Below are 15,808 nucleotides of genomic sequence, written 5' to 3'. Positions count from 1 at the left end.
AGCACTACCCCCATCCAGTGAGGATCACTACCCCCATTCAGTGAGAAACACTACCCCCATCCAGTGAGGAACACTACCCCCATCCAGTGAGGATCACTACCCCAATTCAGTGAGGGACACTACCCCCATCCAGTGAGGATCACTACCCCCATACAGTGAGGAACACTACCCCCATACAGTGAGGAACACTACCCCCATACAGTGAGGAACACTACCCCCATCCAGTGAGGAACACTACCCCCATCCAGTGAGGAACACTACCCCCATCCAGTGAGGAACACTACCCCCATCCAGTGAGGAACACTACCCCCATCCAGTGAGGAACACTACCCCCATCCAGTGAGGAACACTACCCCCATCCAGTGAGGAACACTACCCCCATCCAGTGAGGAGCACTACCCCCATCCAGTGAGGAACACTTCCCCCATACAGTGAGGAACACTACCCCCATACAGTGACGGACACTACAGCCATACAATGAGGAACACTACCCCCATACAGTGACGGACACTACAGCCATACAGTGAGGAACACTACCCCCATACAGTGAGGGACACTACCCCCATCCAGTGAGGGACACTACCGCCATACAGTGACGGACACTACAGCCATACAGTGAGGAACACTACCCCCATACAGTGAGGAACACTACCGCCATACAGTGACGGACACTACAGCCATACAGTGAGGAACACTACCCCCATACAGTGACGGACACTACAGCCATACAGTGAGGAACACTACCCCCATACAGTGACGGACACTACAGCCATACAGTGAGGAACACTACCGCCATACAGTGAGGGACAGTACCCCCATACAGTGAGGAACACTACCCCCATACAGTGACGGACACTACAGCCATACAGTGACGGACACTACCCCCTTACAGTGACGGACACTACAGCCATACAGTGACGGACACTACAGCCATACAGTGACGGACACTACAGCCATACAGTGACGGACACTACCCCCATAAAGGGGCAATATGAAGGATTGTTGAATCCAATTTGGGTTCGTAGGGCACAGTGTTTGTTGTGGGGTGGAGTGGGGGTTGAGGGAATAGCAAAGTTACAGGGAATCAGGCAGGTGAATTTGCCATCAAATCACCACATATGACAGGTCTGTGGCCACATGTATATAAAGCTCTGGGCACCTGTGCCATGCTGTCAGTGAGGGTAGTGTGGTGCACCCCAGGGTCACTGGCAGCATGGCACAGCAACAAGAGATCTGGGCCAAGGGCAGTATATATATATGGCCATGAATAGCTGTCACACAGGGCAGTTTGGGACACTAAACAATAAGGACCTATAGTTGATTAGTGTCCCAAAGCTGCCTGCCTGCTGCCTGTGACATACACACAGAGCAGCTCCTGCCCTCCTCTCTCCTCCTGCTGCACTTATCTTTACTCGGAGCTGGCTGATGCAGTGTACTCCAGCAGTCCTGTCTCTCTCCTTGTGTTCCCGGGCTGAAGGGGGAGTGGAGGAGGGGGAGGGGCGGGCACTGACGCAGCCTTCAGTGAGAGAGAAAGCGATCAGCAGCTTTTCCTGCCTGCCGGGAGTTGTAAGGATTTATGTATAAACGGCAGGGGAGATGGTGTGCGTGCCCACAGAAAGGGCTCTGCGTGCCCTCTGTGGCACGCGTGCCATAGGTTCGCCACCACTGCTCTAGGGTGTGAACAGAGGAAAATCCATCCAGGGTTGGCTGAAAAGGCAGTCAGGAAAGTGGCCGAATCACTTACTATTGTTATAGTATATTTGCACTTTTTGTGGGGACTTGTTTTTTGTCGGATGTGTTGCTGTTTCCACCTATAACATTTTAGTACGTGCCATTTTTTAAACTTTATTTTAGTTCAACCTTTTCGAGAACCAAAATCTGCAATCTTGTATCGTTGTTTTTTTTTACTGGGAAAATCTGCGTAGCTCAATATAAGGACACCGTGATGCCAATTATGTGTTGTGTGGATGCCAGGAAGAGAGATGTCTTGGCTATTGGCCCATGGTTTTCCATCTGGATCGTTCTATGTACTGTACAGACATGCTTTGGGAGATTTCTCCAGAAAACCGTGACAGCAGTGATCACTTAAAGGGTCGTCTTGAATGATTAGAATTAGAATGAGAATTTGTATATTTTGTTCATAAACCTAATGTGTAATAAGGTGTGGATGGGGGGTAATGTAGTTCTATATATCTATCTAGTTCTGGGTGGTCTCATGGTAAGATGGACTGTAGAGAAGATCTGAGTGTTTTCTAGCTTGGCTTGTTGTATATTGTTGGAGATGACATCTCTTCAGCCTTTGAACTTGACGTCTCACTTCTGATTTCATCCATAATCTGTCTCTCCACGACAGATGATCAATCCTCCCCCCTATGTAGACGTTATGGCTGCCAGGTAGCTCGCTATTCAATCAGGGAAAATGGGTCATGTTTTTGCTTCCAGCCGCTCAAGCTTTCATCATGTCTCGTTTCCAGAGCTCACATATGGCGCTGGGCGAAATTGACTGCGTTTAGTCTGGAGAGATGTAGGTGCCAAAGTCGTAATGCAATCCAAGAAACGGCAGGAATTTTTCAATCCTGATTTCTAGTCGCAGCCGGGAACTGAACGAAAAGGTGGATGTTAACTGTTTATTACGCTATTTACCAGCATGCACTGGAGCGTGAAGAGGGCATTGGATGCAGGCCACCTTGTTCCAGGCGACCGTCACATACATGTGCTGTGGGTCTGTAAAGTACACTGGTGAAATCAGATGTATACAATGTGGTGTTTGCACTCAGAGGGGCCCACTGTAAAGTTATGTATAACCCCAGTGCCATTGAAACAATCTGCTCTGAATGGCAAAGCATGGTGGGTATATCGGTATCTTGAGGGGTGGCGTTGGGGATTTCGGGGATCCCAAAATTCTATATTGAGACCCTCCTAATGTCAAACATTTCCCCATTCAATGCTAAACCTTAGGAGGAAAGCGGCTATAGCCACCAGCATATGGACAGGGAGGATGTAAGGGCCCCCTCTGGTCTCCACGTTCTGTTCATTGGGGTGCATTATAGGCGAATCTGCATGTTTGCAATCAATGACAAACCGATGCACATCCCACTTATTTTAACAACTGGTCTTGTTGAGTTTGCTGAATCTCACTATTGTGTTGTCTTTGGGGCGCCAATCAATTGCTTTAGGGGTAAATCTGCCCCAGTATGCTCTGTATAATGCCTGTCCTGCGGCTGCTGTTCGTGATAATGAGCTGTTCCTTTTGGCTTGACTCTGTGTCTCTGCAGGGAAGATATAACTTTTCACCAATGTAATGAATATTAAGACTGGGGGGGTCTATATGCACTTAGTGGCCAATAAAAGGGACACTACTATCGACTGGTAAAGGTGGTGGACATCAGACCTTCTCCGATTTTTAATATCCAGAGAGTGGAGCAAGATGGGAAAAGATGTTGCAGGAGTCTGGGCGGAAGATTATGAAGACAGTTGGGGACATGTATCACTCCTATTGCTTCCTTTTTCTTTTTTTGTGCAATAAACAACAACATGAAAGCATGGATCCATCCTGCCTTGTATCAGCGGGTCAGGCTGGTGGTGGTGGTGTCATGGTGTGGGGAATATTTTCTTGGCACTCTTTGGGCCCCTTGGTACAACGCCACAGCCTACCTGAGTATTGTTGCTGCCCATGTCCATCCCTTTATGAGCACAATGTACCCTGTAACATCTGATGGCTACTTTCAGCAGGATAATGCGCCATGTCATAAAGCTGGAATCATCTCAGACTGGTTTCTTGAACATGACAATGAGGTCACTGGACTCAAATGGCCTCCACAGTCACCAGATCTCAATCCAATAGAGCATCTTTGGGATGTGGTGGAACGGGAGATTCGCATCATGGATGTGCAGCCGACAAATCTGCGGCAACTGTGTGATGCCATCATGTCAATATGGACCAAAATCTCTGAGGAGCTTCCAGCACCTTGTTGTATCTATGCCACGAAGAATTGAGGCAGTTCTGAAGGCAAAAGGGGGTCCAACCCGTTACTAGCATAGTGTACCTAATAAAGTGGCCGGTGAGTGTATATCTCTGTAGCCAAGATATTCAACTGGTGCGACTTCTAGGCTTGAAAATGTCCCGTTCTTGCTCCTAACAAGTCGCACAATAGAGCATGATAGACCCAGACTTACTTTTGGGAGCTGCTATTCGGGACCAAAAAGTCGCACACCGCAAAAAGTCTCAAAACTGAGACAAAACAGGCGACGCATCACCTGTATCACAGAGGGAAAAAAAAACGTAAGATACATTGCAATGATTAAGTAGCCAACTTCAGGAAACTTGAAAAAGTGGCAGCCGGAAAACTATGATACACGTGCCCCATGGACTAGTATTGGTTTACTTTATAGACAAGGAAGGAGCAGATCAGAGGAAAGTTTTTGAGTTCTAGACGCTGGAGGTGGTGAGGGCCTGGATGTGATGTCTACAACACAGGGAAGAATGAAAGGTTATCATGAGACTGGGGACAGTGTGAAGTCATTACCTGTGATTGATGGCTCTGATGGGGGGGAAAATGGTGAATTCAAAGGAAGGTGAAGGAACAGTTGACAGGCTCCTTGACAGACTGCTCGACCCAGTGTCATCCAAGCATCCGAGTCTTCCAATTCAACAAAAAGTAAAGTTCATTACAGACAGGACAAGCGTTTACCAACCCTGGAGGTAAAACGTCATCTCCCAGTCTCTATCTAAACCTCAATTCTCTATACAATAAAAGAAAGTTACTGCAAGATCTAATGACTTGTCTTTTTTAAAGATAAAGATGACTTTTATCTATCTGCTGACACATCACGAGGATCTGTTGGTAGATACGATGGATAATGTAAGCACTGACATCCGGCGCCAAAGTAATACTGCTCCAGAGTGCTCAAATAATTGCATCATACAAGGTGCTAATGGAGCCAATGTAGCAGGCCAGAATAACCCTGCCCCGATTATAGCCGGTTATAGTTTGGCCTAGGCCAGAGCATACCCCAGGGTGTAAAGTAGCCTAGGCCAAAGTATACAACCCCCCCCCCCCCCCGGGCAAGAATAACTCTGCCCCAGATTATACCCAGTTGTAGTTTGGCCTAGGCCAGAGCATACCCCAGGGTTTAAAGTAGCCTAGGCCAGACCATATCCCCCCAGGCCAGATTAACCCTGCCCCAGATTATACCCAGTTGTAGTTTGGCCTATCCCCAGGCCAGAATTTACCCCTCTAATTTTGAGGCGGGGTGTAGTCTGGCCAAGGGGCCCAAACCTCCTAAAGGGGCCCAGGGTCAAGCATACAACCCACCAAATTTTATAACGAGAAGGACCTTCTCCCATGAAAAATGAATACATTTGTTCCTGCTCTGAATACAGATGTACACAAGAGTCATTTCAGGACCTTTTGAAGGTCCTCCAAAGGTCGTGAAACTACCAATTAAAAAGCAGCAGAAGGGACACATCCTCCATTCCCCAAGAAGCTGATTCTAGTACCGGATGTAGGAAGTGATTCCAGACTTGTAGGGGCTATCATATCATACAGCCCAGGGACCATGGAGGTCTTAATCCGCCATATTGGCTAAAGACAACCTGGGCACACAACCCTTACAAAGGAGCCAAGCAGTCAGAATTTTCACTAGATTGGGGATAATTGTTGATTGATGGAGGTGTAACTGAGAATGGGGTTCCCTTGTAGCCCCAATTTAATGGAATGGAATGGCCAGACGCACCTTCATCAAACTATGGATTTTGGCTTCCCCTAAAGTCCTATCACTGGACTGACTTCCACAAATCGCTACCCAGTTGCTGTGGGTTGTTTAAGAAACTGCAGGTTCCCGAAACACTCTTGTCGAATTCCCATCCCGAGAGGCTTCACCTTTAGGTCTTTGCAAAGAAAACTCAAATTTGTAACAAATATCTTCCCACAGAATTCATCTTGGATGTAGCCTGCGCTCCAATGATAAGTCATTATATTCTATTAATTTGAATAAATTTAAATTATTTTAATTTATTTTTGGCTTTGATCTCATTATCACACAGTACATTTCCCTTATTTTCCATGTTTTCTGTGTGCTTTTATCGCACTTGTTTTTTTTTTTAGCCTTGTTCTCTCTTAGATTTTTGGAGACTTCATTTCCCCAGATAATACATAATAGGGACTTGTTCACATCACACTGTTTTCTCGCTGTCCCCTGTGGGGTACGTGGGAGGCTTTTGTCCAGAACTATTTTTGTGCTGATTTCCAATGTTAATTAACATTCTCTAAAGTTTTATTACCATCACTGCTTAGAAATAATGTACTTGCTGTTTCTTATGGTTCAGTGGAGTCTCCCATACAAGGTACTTGTAATATACAGGTCTTTTGGGTCCATTATGACTCCAGTGCTTCTAAATTCTAATTTTAGGCTTTACACAGAAAAAATGGTAGACGTTCAACAAGATTTGTAATTTGAAGATGCTCTATCCCGGGGAAGTACACCTCTGCCATTTTAAGAATCATATTGCATACAGCAACTACTATTGGTGGTTCTCACAAAAGTGAAGCCGGATATCCTCTATTGTCAGTAGTGATGTAATGATGGGTCAGTGTTATCTATATAGAGGACATTGTACAGGGAGGAGGAGGAGATAAGCTGTGACATCATCTATTGTCAGTAGTGATGTAATGATGGGTCAGTGTTATCTATATAGAGGTCATTGTACAGGGAGGGGGAGGAGATAAGCTGTGACATCATCTATTGTCAGTAGTGATGTAATGATGGGTCAGTGTTATCTCTATAGAGGATATTGTACAGGGAGGGAGAGGAGATAAGCTGTGACATCATCTATTGTCAGTAGTGATGTAATGATGGGTCAGTGTTATCTCTATAGAGGATATTGTACAGGGAGGGAGAGGAGATAAGCTGTGACATCATCTATTGTCAGTAGTGATGTAATGATGGGTCAGTGTTATCTATATAGAGGTCATTGTACAGGGAGGAGGAGGAGATAAGCTGTGACATCATCTATTGTCAGTAGTGATGTAATGATGGGTCAGTGTTATCTATATAGAGGTCATTGTACAGGGAGGGGGAGGAGATAAGCTGTGACATCATCTATTGTCAGTAGTGATGTAATGATGGGTCAGTGTTATCTATATAGAGGTCATTGTACAGGGAGGGGGAGGAGATAAGCTGTGACATCATCTATTGTCAGTAGTGATGTAATGATGGGTCAGTGTTATCTATATAGAGGTCATTGTACAGGGAGGGGGAGGAGATAAGCTGTGACATCATCTATTGTCAGTAGTGATGTAATGATGGGTCAGTGTTATCTATATAGAGGTCATTGTACAGGGAGGCGGAGGAGATAAGCTGTGACATCATCTATTGTCAGTAGTGATGTAATGATGGGTCAGTGTTATCTATATAGAGGTCATTGTACAGGGAGGGGGAGGAGATAAGCTGTGACATCATCTATTGTCAGTAGTGATGTAATGATGGGTCAGTGTGATCTATATAGAGGTCATTGTACAGGGAGGGGGAGGAGATAAGCTGTGACATCATCTATTGTCAGTAGTGATGTAATGATGGGTCAGTGTTTTCTATATAGAGGACATTGTACAGGGAGGAGGAGGAGATAAGGTGTGACATCATCTATTGTCAGTAGTGATGTAATGATGGGTCAGTGTGATCTATATAGAGGTCATTGTACAGGGAGGGGGAGGAGATAAGCTGTGACATCATCTATTGTCAGTAGTGATGTAATGATGAGTCAGTGTTATCTATATAGAGGTCATTGTACAGGGAGGGGGAGGAGATAAGCTGTGACATCTATTGTCAGTAGTGATGTAATGATGGGTCAGTGTGATCTATATAGAGGTCATTGTACAGGGAGGAGGAGGAGATAAGCTGTGACATCATCTATTGTCAGTAATGATGGGTCAGTGTTATCTATATAGAGGTCATTGTACAGGGAGGGGGAGGAGATGAGCTGTGACATCATCTATTGTCAGTAGTGATGTAATGATGGGTCAGTGTTATCTATATAGAGGTCATTGTACAGGGAGGGGAGGAGATAAGCTGTGACATCATCTATTGTCAGTAGTGATGTAATGATGGGTCAGTGTTATCTATATAGAGGTCATTGTACAGGGAGGGGGAGGAGATAAGCTGTGACATCATCTATTGTCAGTAGTGATGTAATGATGGGTCAGTGTTATCTATATAGAGGTCATTGTACAGGAAGGGGGAGGAGATAAGCTGTGACATCATCTATTGTCAGTAGTGATGTAATGATGGGTCAGTGTTATCTATATAGAGGTCATTGTACAGGGAGGAGGAGGAGATAAGCTGTGACATCATCTATTGTCAGTAGTGATGTAATGATGGGTCAGTGTTGCCTATATAGAGGTCATTGTACAGGGAGGGGGAGGAGTTAAGCTGTGACATCATCTATTGTCAGTAGTGATGTAATGATGGGTCAGTGTTATCTATATAGAGGTCATTGTACAGGGAGGGGGAGGAGATAAGCTGTGACATCTATTGTCAGTAGTGATGTAATGATGGGTCAGTGTGATCTATATAGAGGTCATTGTACAGGGAGGAGGAGGAGATAAGCTGTGACATCATCTATTGTCAGTAATGATGGGTCAGTGTTATCTATATAGAGGTCATTGTACAGGGAGGGGGAGGAGATGAGCTGTGACATCATCTATTGTCAGTAGTGATGTAATGATGGGTCAGTGTTATCTATATAGAGGTCATTGTACAGGGAGGGGAGGAGATAAGCTGTGACATCATCTATTGTCAGTAGTGATGTAATGATGGGTCAGTGTTATCTATATAGAGGTCATTGTACAGGGAGGGGGAGGAGATAAGCTGTGACATCATCTATTGTCAGTAGTGATGTAATGATGGGTCAGTGTTATCTATATAGAGGTCATTGTACAGGAAGGGGGAGGAGATAAGCTGTGACATCTATTGTCAGTAGTGATGTAATGATGGGTCAGTGTGATCTATATAGAGGTCATTGTACAGGGAGGAGGAGGAGATAAGCTGTGACATCATCTATTGTCAGTAATGATGGGTCAGTGTTATCTATATAGAGGTCATTGTACAGGGAGGGGGAGGAGATGAGCTGTGACATCATCTATTGTCAGTAGTGATGTAATGATGGGTCAGTGTTATCTATATAGAGGTCATTGTACAGGGAGGGGAGGAGATAAGCTGTGACATCATCTATTGTCAGTAGTGATGTAATGATGGGTCAGTGTTATCTATATAGAGGTCATTGTACAGGGAGGGGGAGGAGATAAGCTGTGACATCATCTATTGTCAGTAGTGATGTAATGATGGGTCAGTGTTATCTATATAGAGGTCATTGTACAGGAAGGGGGAGGAGATAAGCTGTGACATCATCTATTGTCAGTAGTGATGTAATGATGGGTCAGTGTTATCTATATAGAGGTCATTGTACAGGGAGGAGGAGGAGATAAGCTGTGACATCATCTATTGTCAGTAGTGATGTAATGATGGGTCAGTGTTATCTATATAGAGGACATTGTACAGGGAGGGGGAGGAGATAAGCTGTGACATCATCTATTGTCAGTAGTGATGTAATGATGGGTCAGTGTTGCCTATATAGAGGTCATTGTACAGGGAGGGGGAGGAGTTAAGCTGTGACATCATCTATTGTCAGTAGTGATGTAATGATGGGTCAGTGTTATCTATATAGAGGTCATTGTACAGGGAGGGGGGAGGAGATAAGATGTGACATCATCTATTGTCAGTAGTGATGTAATGATGGGTCAGTGTTACCTATATAGAGGTCATTGTACAGGGAGGGGGAGGAGATAAGCTGTGACATCATCTATTGTCAGTAGTGATGTAATGATGGGTCAGTGTTATCTATATAGAGGTCATTGTACAGGGAGGAGGAGGAGATAAGCTGTGACATCATCTATTGTCAGTAGTGATGTAATGATGGGTCAGTGTTATCTATATAGAGGTCATTGTACAGGGAGGGGAGGGGATAAGCTGTGACATCATCTATTGTCAGTAGTGATGTAATGATGGGTCAGTGTTATCTATATAGAGGTCATTGTACAGGGAGGAGGAGGAGATAAGCTGTGACATCATCTATTGTCAGTAGTGATGTAATGATGGGTCAGTGTTATCTATATAGAGGTCATTGTACAGGGAGGGGGAGGAGATAAGCTGTGACATCATCTATTGTCAGTAGTGATGTAATGATGGGTCAGTGTTCTCTGTATAGAGGTCATTGTACAGGGAGGGGGAGTAGTAGAGCACGCTGTTGGTGCCACCTATAACTTCATTACTGGTATATTGTACGTTCTCTGATAATCAAGTTCTCCTATTGATTTATACACAAAGTAAAATTCACGGAATCTAATCTAGAATTCCATGAAGATCTTCTGATAATAGACCAATTTTATACAATGTCCCGCGGCCGTTGCGCCTCTGTTCTCACGTTACTATTCAGCACCTCTTAATCGTCCCCATCAATACCTACACATCCTCGGATCTCCGTCACTGTGTGATAACCAGCGGACCCGTCATGTACGCGGCCGACCTCATTCACCGCCTTGTGTTACAGCCGGTTATTATTGCTCTCTATTTTCACGTTTCTGGCAAATAGGGTTTTAATTTAAGCTGTAAAAATTTCCATCTGCGTCGCTGCGGAGCCGAAGACGCTTCTCCTATCGGGAGCGTTCTGGTTTTCTAAATTGATCTGGAAATGAATATTTGTGACAGACGGTGACATGAGTAGAATTATTAAACTCACCGAAGCGGAATATATTAAGATTTTCTATATTTTTTTTTTTTTATTATTATTATTATTCCATTAGGCATCTCCCTTGTAAAAGCTTTTATGCTAGAAAATTATTGTGTTTTTTTATTGCATTTTTTCTTATCCTTTTTTAATTAGAAATAAAACTCCAGGAATGAAATCTTTACTGTAAATGTAATAGGAAGTGCAGGAATATTATGTGGAGGTCGTGGAGAATTAATTAAGGATCCCTGGTGATATAACAAGCGGAATCCACCCAATTAATAAGAAAAAGTTAATGAAGTTTTAGATACATTTTGTTCATGGTGTTAGGAGGGGAGAAAAGATGGTGAATGATGGGGAAAAGGAATCCGGATTATTAGTGAATAATGGGAGGAAAAGTATCAACCAAGGACAGGAGGCATAAACAGCAGGTATGGAAAAGGTCAAGGAATAAGAGTGTAAGCTCTTATGGGCAGGGATCTCTCGCCTGTAGAGTGTAAGCTCTTATGGGCAGGGACCTCTCTCCTGTAGAGTGTAAGCTGTTATGAGCAGGATCCTCTCTCCTGTAGAGTGTAAGCTCTTATGGGCAGGATCCTCTCTCCTTTAGAGTGTAAGCTCTTATGGGCAGGATCCTCTCTCCTGTAGAGTGTAAGCTCTTATGGGCAGGATCCTCTCTCCTGTAGAGTGTAAGCTCTTATGGGCAGGATCCTCTCTCCTGTAGAGTGTAAGCTCTTATGGGCAGGGTCCTCTCTCCTGTAGAGTGTAAGCTCTTATGGGCAGGGTCCTCTCTCCTGTAGAGTGTAAGCTCTTATGGCCAGGATCCTCTCTCCTGTAGAGTGTAAGCTCTTATGGGCAGGATCCTCTCTCCTTTAGAGTGTAAGCTCTTATGGGCAGGATCCTCTCTCCTGTAGAGTGTAAGCTCTTATGGGCAGGATCCTCTCTCCTGTAGAGTGTAAGCTCTTATGGGCAGGATCCTCTCTCCTGTAGAGTGTAAGCTCTTATGGGCAGGATCCTCTCTCCTTTAGAGTGTAAGCTCTTATGGGCAGGGTCCTCTCTCCTGTAGAGTTTAAGCTCCTATGGGCAGTGTCCTCTCTTCTGTAGAGTGTAAGCTCTTATAGGCAGGGTCCTCTCTCCTGTAGAGTGTAAGCTCCTATGGGCAGGGTCCTCTCTCCTGTAGAGTGTAATGTCTTTCTTTATTCCCTAGCTTCCTTCACTCCAGTTCTTGTGAAACTACAACTCCCAGCCTACCCCTATACTCTTTAGTTATTCATAGGGGTTATGTCACAATGCAGGTCGCAGACATTGGACAAGAAAATAATGTGAAATAATGTAAAAATAATACCACATCTGCTTTGCAGGGAGCGTGTGTAGCACATGTAGTGATGTAAAATTATATGTCTTGCTCTATGATGTGTTATGACCCCTGAACCTGAATCCTAATCTTCTGCTGCTTGATCTTGCAGGCTGAAGCACAGCTGGATGGAAAGACGAGCAAAGTTCATCGAGGAAAAGGAATAGACTGTGCGGCTCTCACCTGCATGGTCCAGCTGGCGCAGATTCTGGTTGGCGGAGGTCTCGGATTCTTGGTCAGTCTCGCAGGGAGCGTTGTGGTTGTCGTCATCTCTGCCTCCGCTGTGTCATTGATCGGTTGCTGCTTTGTTGCAATATTTGTCAGATATGTGGAATAAACCTCGAGCCCGACCTCTCCCCAGCTGCTGACTTGTAATTTAAACTAATCACAAAAATGTAAAAATAAAATCCATCTTTTCGGTATTTTATTGAATTCAGAGGAATTTGCACATTGTGAGCCAGATTATATCTTTAATAACATTTACAGCGCTTGTCATCACATATACAGTACTGGGATCTTATAAAACCTCCTAAGGCTAAGGACACACTGAGAAAACTCACTGCAGGGTTCCCTGAAACACATCTCTTAAAGGAAATCAACCATCAAAATACATCATGATAAACCAGGGACATCTCTCCTATATCAAGGCACCGGGACTGTGATATCTTCTTATATTTGTTATCCATGGCTTCCTGCCCATAAGAGCTTACACTCTACAGGAGAGAGGACACTGCCCATAAGAGCTTACACTCTACAGGAGAGAGGACCCTGCCCATAAGAGCTTACACTCTACAGGAGAGAGGTCCTTGCCCATAAGAGCTTACACTCTACAGGAGAGAGGACCCTGTCCATAAGAACTTACACTCTACAGGAGAGAGGTCCCTGCCCATAAGAGCTTACACTCTACAGGAGAGAGGACCCTGCCTATAAGAGCTTACACTCTACAGGAGAGAGGACCCTTCCCATAAGAGCTTACACTCTACAGGAGAGAGGATCCTGCCCATAAGAGCTTACACTCTACAGGAGAGAGGGGCCTGCCCATAAGAGCTTACACTCTACAGCAGAGATGACCCTGCCCATAAGAGCTTACATTCTACAGGAGAGAGGACCCTACCCATAAGAGCTTACACTCTACAGGAGAGAGGACCCTGCCCATAAGAGCTTACACTCTACAGGAGAGAGAACCCTGCCCATAGGAGCTTACACTCTACAGGAGAGAGGACCCTGTCCATAAGAGCTTACACTCTACAGGAGAGAGGACCCTGCCCATAGGAGCTTACACTCTACAGGAGAGAGGACCCTGTCCATAAGAGCTTACACTCTACAGGAGAGAGGACCCTGCCCATAGGAGCTTACACTCTAGAGGAGAGAGGACCCTGCCCATAAGAGCTTACACTCTACAGGAGAGAGGTCCCTTCCCCTAAGAGCTTACACTCTACAGGAGAGAGGACCCTGCCCATAAGAGCTTACACTCTACAGGAGAGAGGTCCCTGCCCATAAGAGCTTACACTCTACAGGAGAGAGGACCTAGCCCATAAGAGCTTACACTCTACAGGAGAGAGGACCCTGCCCATAAGAGCTTACACTCTACAGGAGAGAGGACCTGCCCATAAGAGCTTACACTCTACAGGAGAGAGGATCCTGCCCATAAAAGGGTAATGAGCCAGAAATGCTATCCCACGGCCTTTATGCTCTCCCTTCAATGGCTCTTACACTGTCCCACAGTCACGGTGCCTGTATCTATGAGTAAGTGTCCCTGGTTTATCATGATGGATGTGGTTGGTAGTACATGGTTACAAGCCACAGGTAACACCTGCAGCAATAATAGACCCCAGCGCATTTTACTTTAATATATCATGCAGCTTGTGTTGCTGGATTTGGATGACATTTGTTCAAAGAAACGCTCTAATAATATAAACCATCAACACATCAAACAAAGAATCACACCATTGCTTCACTGGCAAGATTGTAGTGTGCCTCTTATATGTGTAGAGTGTCACAGAGACCCATTTCCTAACATTTCATATACATTTCTGTATCTCTGTGCTTAATCTTATGATGCCTCAGCGCAGCATCACATGGGCCAACCAGACCCACTACCATCTGTGCCTCATGAGTCATTATCCATGTTCTCCAGAAAATCTAAAAAGACCATAAGTATAAAGTCAGGGAGGCTGAGATCTTCTCTTCTTTTATAACCGTATGACAGGAGCCTCTAGTAGCTATGAAGCTTGTGCCCCCCTTCACTGTGAGGAGCCCGTGTGGTATAGTCCATACGATTATATCATCGAGAAAGCTGGGGACCCTCTGCGATTACAGAAGGGCAAGTGATTCACCATGAGCTTATATTGGGGTAAAGACCCGGAATGGAGACCCCCAAACATTCTCTAGAACTAATTTGTTGCTAATTTGTCAGCTTTTTGTAGCTTTATTCAGAGAGATAAAGGTGATCCATAGACTATACTGTACGGTTATAGGACACATTGAATCCCTAGGGTCCCTGTACACCCACTAACTGTATCCCCCTCCCCAGTGCGAGTGTCTATGTCATCGGCCATATTTGATATATGTACACGGCCTCGTACCGGTATTGATTTCCTTGGCTTCCCCCGTTTTTCCTCCATTTTCCATATCTGCCATTCCCATGTGTTTACCCTAAAGTCCATTCATTCCTTTCCTTTTATTAATTTCCTTAGGAAATATACTTAATCAGAAATCCCACAGACTTCTCCACACATCCTGTAGGGTCTTAAGAGCAGAATAAGAAGAAATAATTCACTTAAGTATCTATCATTAAAGAAAAGCGCCTGCAGTTTGTTAGCACTGGACCGAGCAGTCAATACTGGAATCGGATTATGTGGCTTTGCCTTCTATAAGTAGCCGAGCCATCAAATTACTGGGAATCTGGAGCGTCAGCGCGTAATCTGATAATAACGTGTAAAGAGCGCGGGGAATAAGTCACATATTCATCATCAGCCTCATTGTAGATGGAATTCTGAAGAATTGTACAGTATTAGCACCAAATGTATTCACCCGCTGGTTTTTAAAGGGGTCTTCACATTGTAGGAAGGTTTAGATGTGTCACAAAAGGCTCCTGTGCGGTGTACAAAGTATCCAACGCTTCTTACAGAACTCATCCCAGAAAGACACAAATTGTACCCACAAATAACAGACTCTGGTACCTCATGTAGTTTAAAGGGGTTGTCTACTTTAAGGACAGCAAATAATTGATATGGTTTGTGTAATGAAAAGTGAAACTATTTTCCAGCAGACTTTCTGCATCAATACTTCAAGGGTTTCTAGATCTCTGCTTGCTGTCATGCAACTGGAAGTTTCATTGTGTACTTCCTGCTAGTGATGGGTCGTTCGTGAACGAGCCGGCACAAAGAGCCGGCTCATTCACGTGAATGATGTGAGACTGCATTCACACACATGTATGGGGGACGTATATTTGGCCGACGTATATATGGCCGATATACGCCCCCCATACACTTTTATGGGCTCACGGCATCGTACGGGAGCGGTACAGTGCTGAACACAAGCGGCACCGTACCGCTCTGTAGCCCGGGAAAAGGTAGGACATGTTCCCGTATTTCGGCGCCGTGGCCCATATGCTCCTATGGAGAGGGGCGGGGGTGCTGCCGTGGCGGGCAATGGCATTGTTCATGTAGCCTTAT

General features: G+C 44.9%; 1 protein-coding gene across 1 annotated transcript in view; it reads left to right on the top strand.

Annotated features, from left to right (window-relative positions):
• SLC45A2 (solute carrier family 45 member 2) overlaps positions 1–12,718 on the top strand; it is a 73,093-nt gene extending 60,375 nt beyond the window's left edge. Inside the window, exon 7 of the mRNA XM_072134484.1 lies at positions 12,244–12,718. Within this exon, the coding sequence (XP_071990585.1) occupies positions 12,244–12,468 (225 nt within the window). The 3' untranslated portion in view covers positions 12,469–12,718. The remainder of the gene's footprint in view (positions 1–12,243) is intronic.
• Positions 12,719–15,808: the final 3,090 nt, after the last annotated feature.

The sequence above is a fragment of the Engystomops pustulosus genome, chromosome 1 (genome assembly GCF_040894005.1).
Source record: "Engystomops pustulosus chromosome 1, aEngPut4.maternal, whole genome shotgun sequence".
Lineage (NCBI taxonomy): Eukaryota > Metazoa > Chordata > Amphibia > Anura > Leptodactylidae > Engystomops > Engystomops pustulosus.
This window is presented reverse-complemented; position numbering and strand designations above follow the sequence as displayed.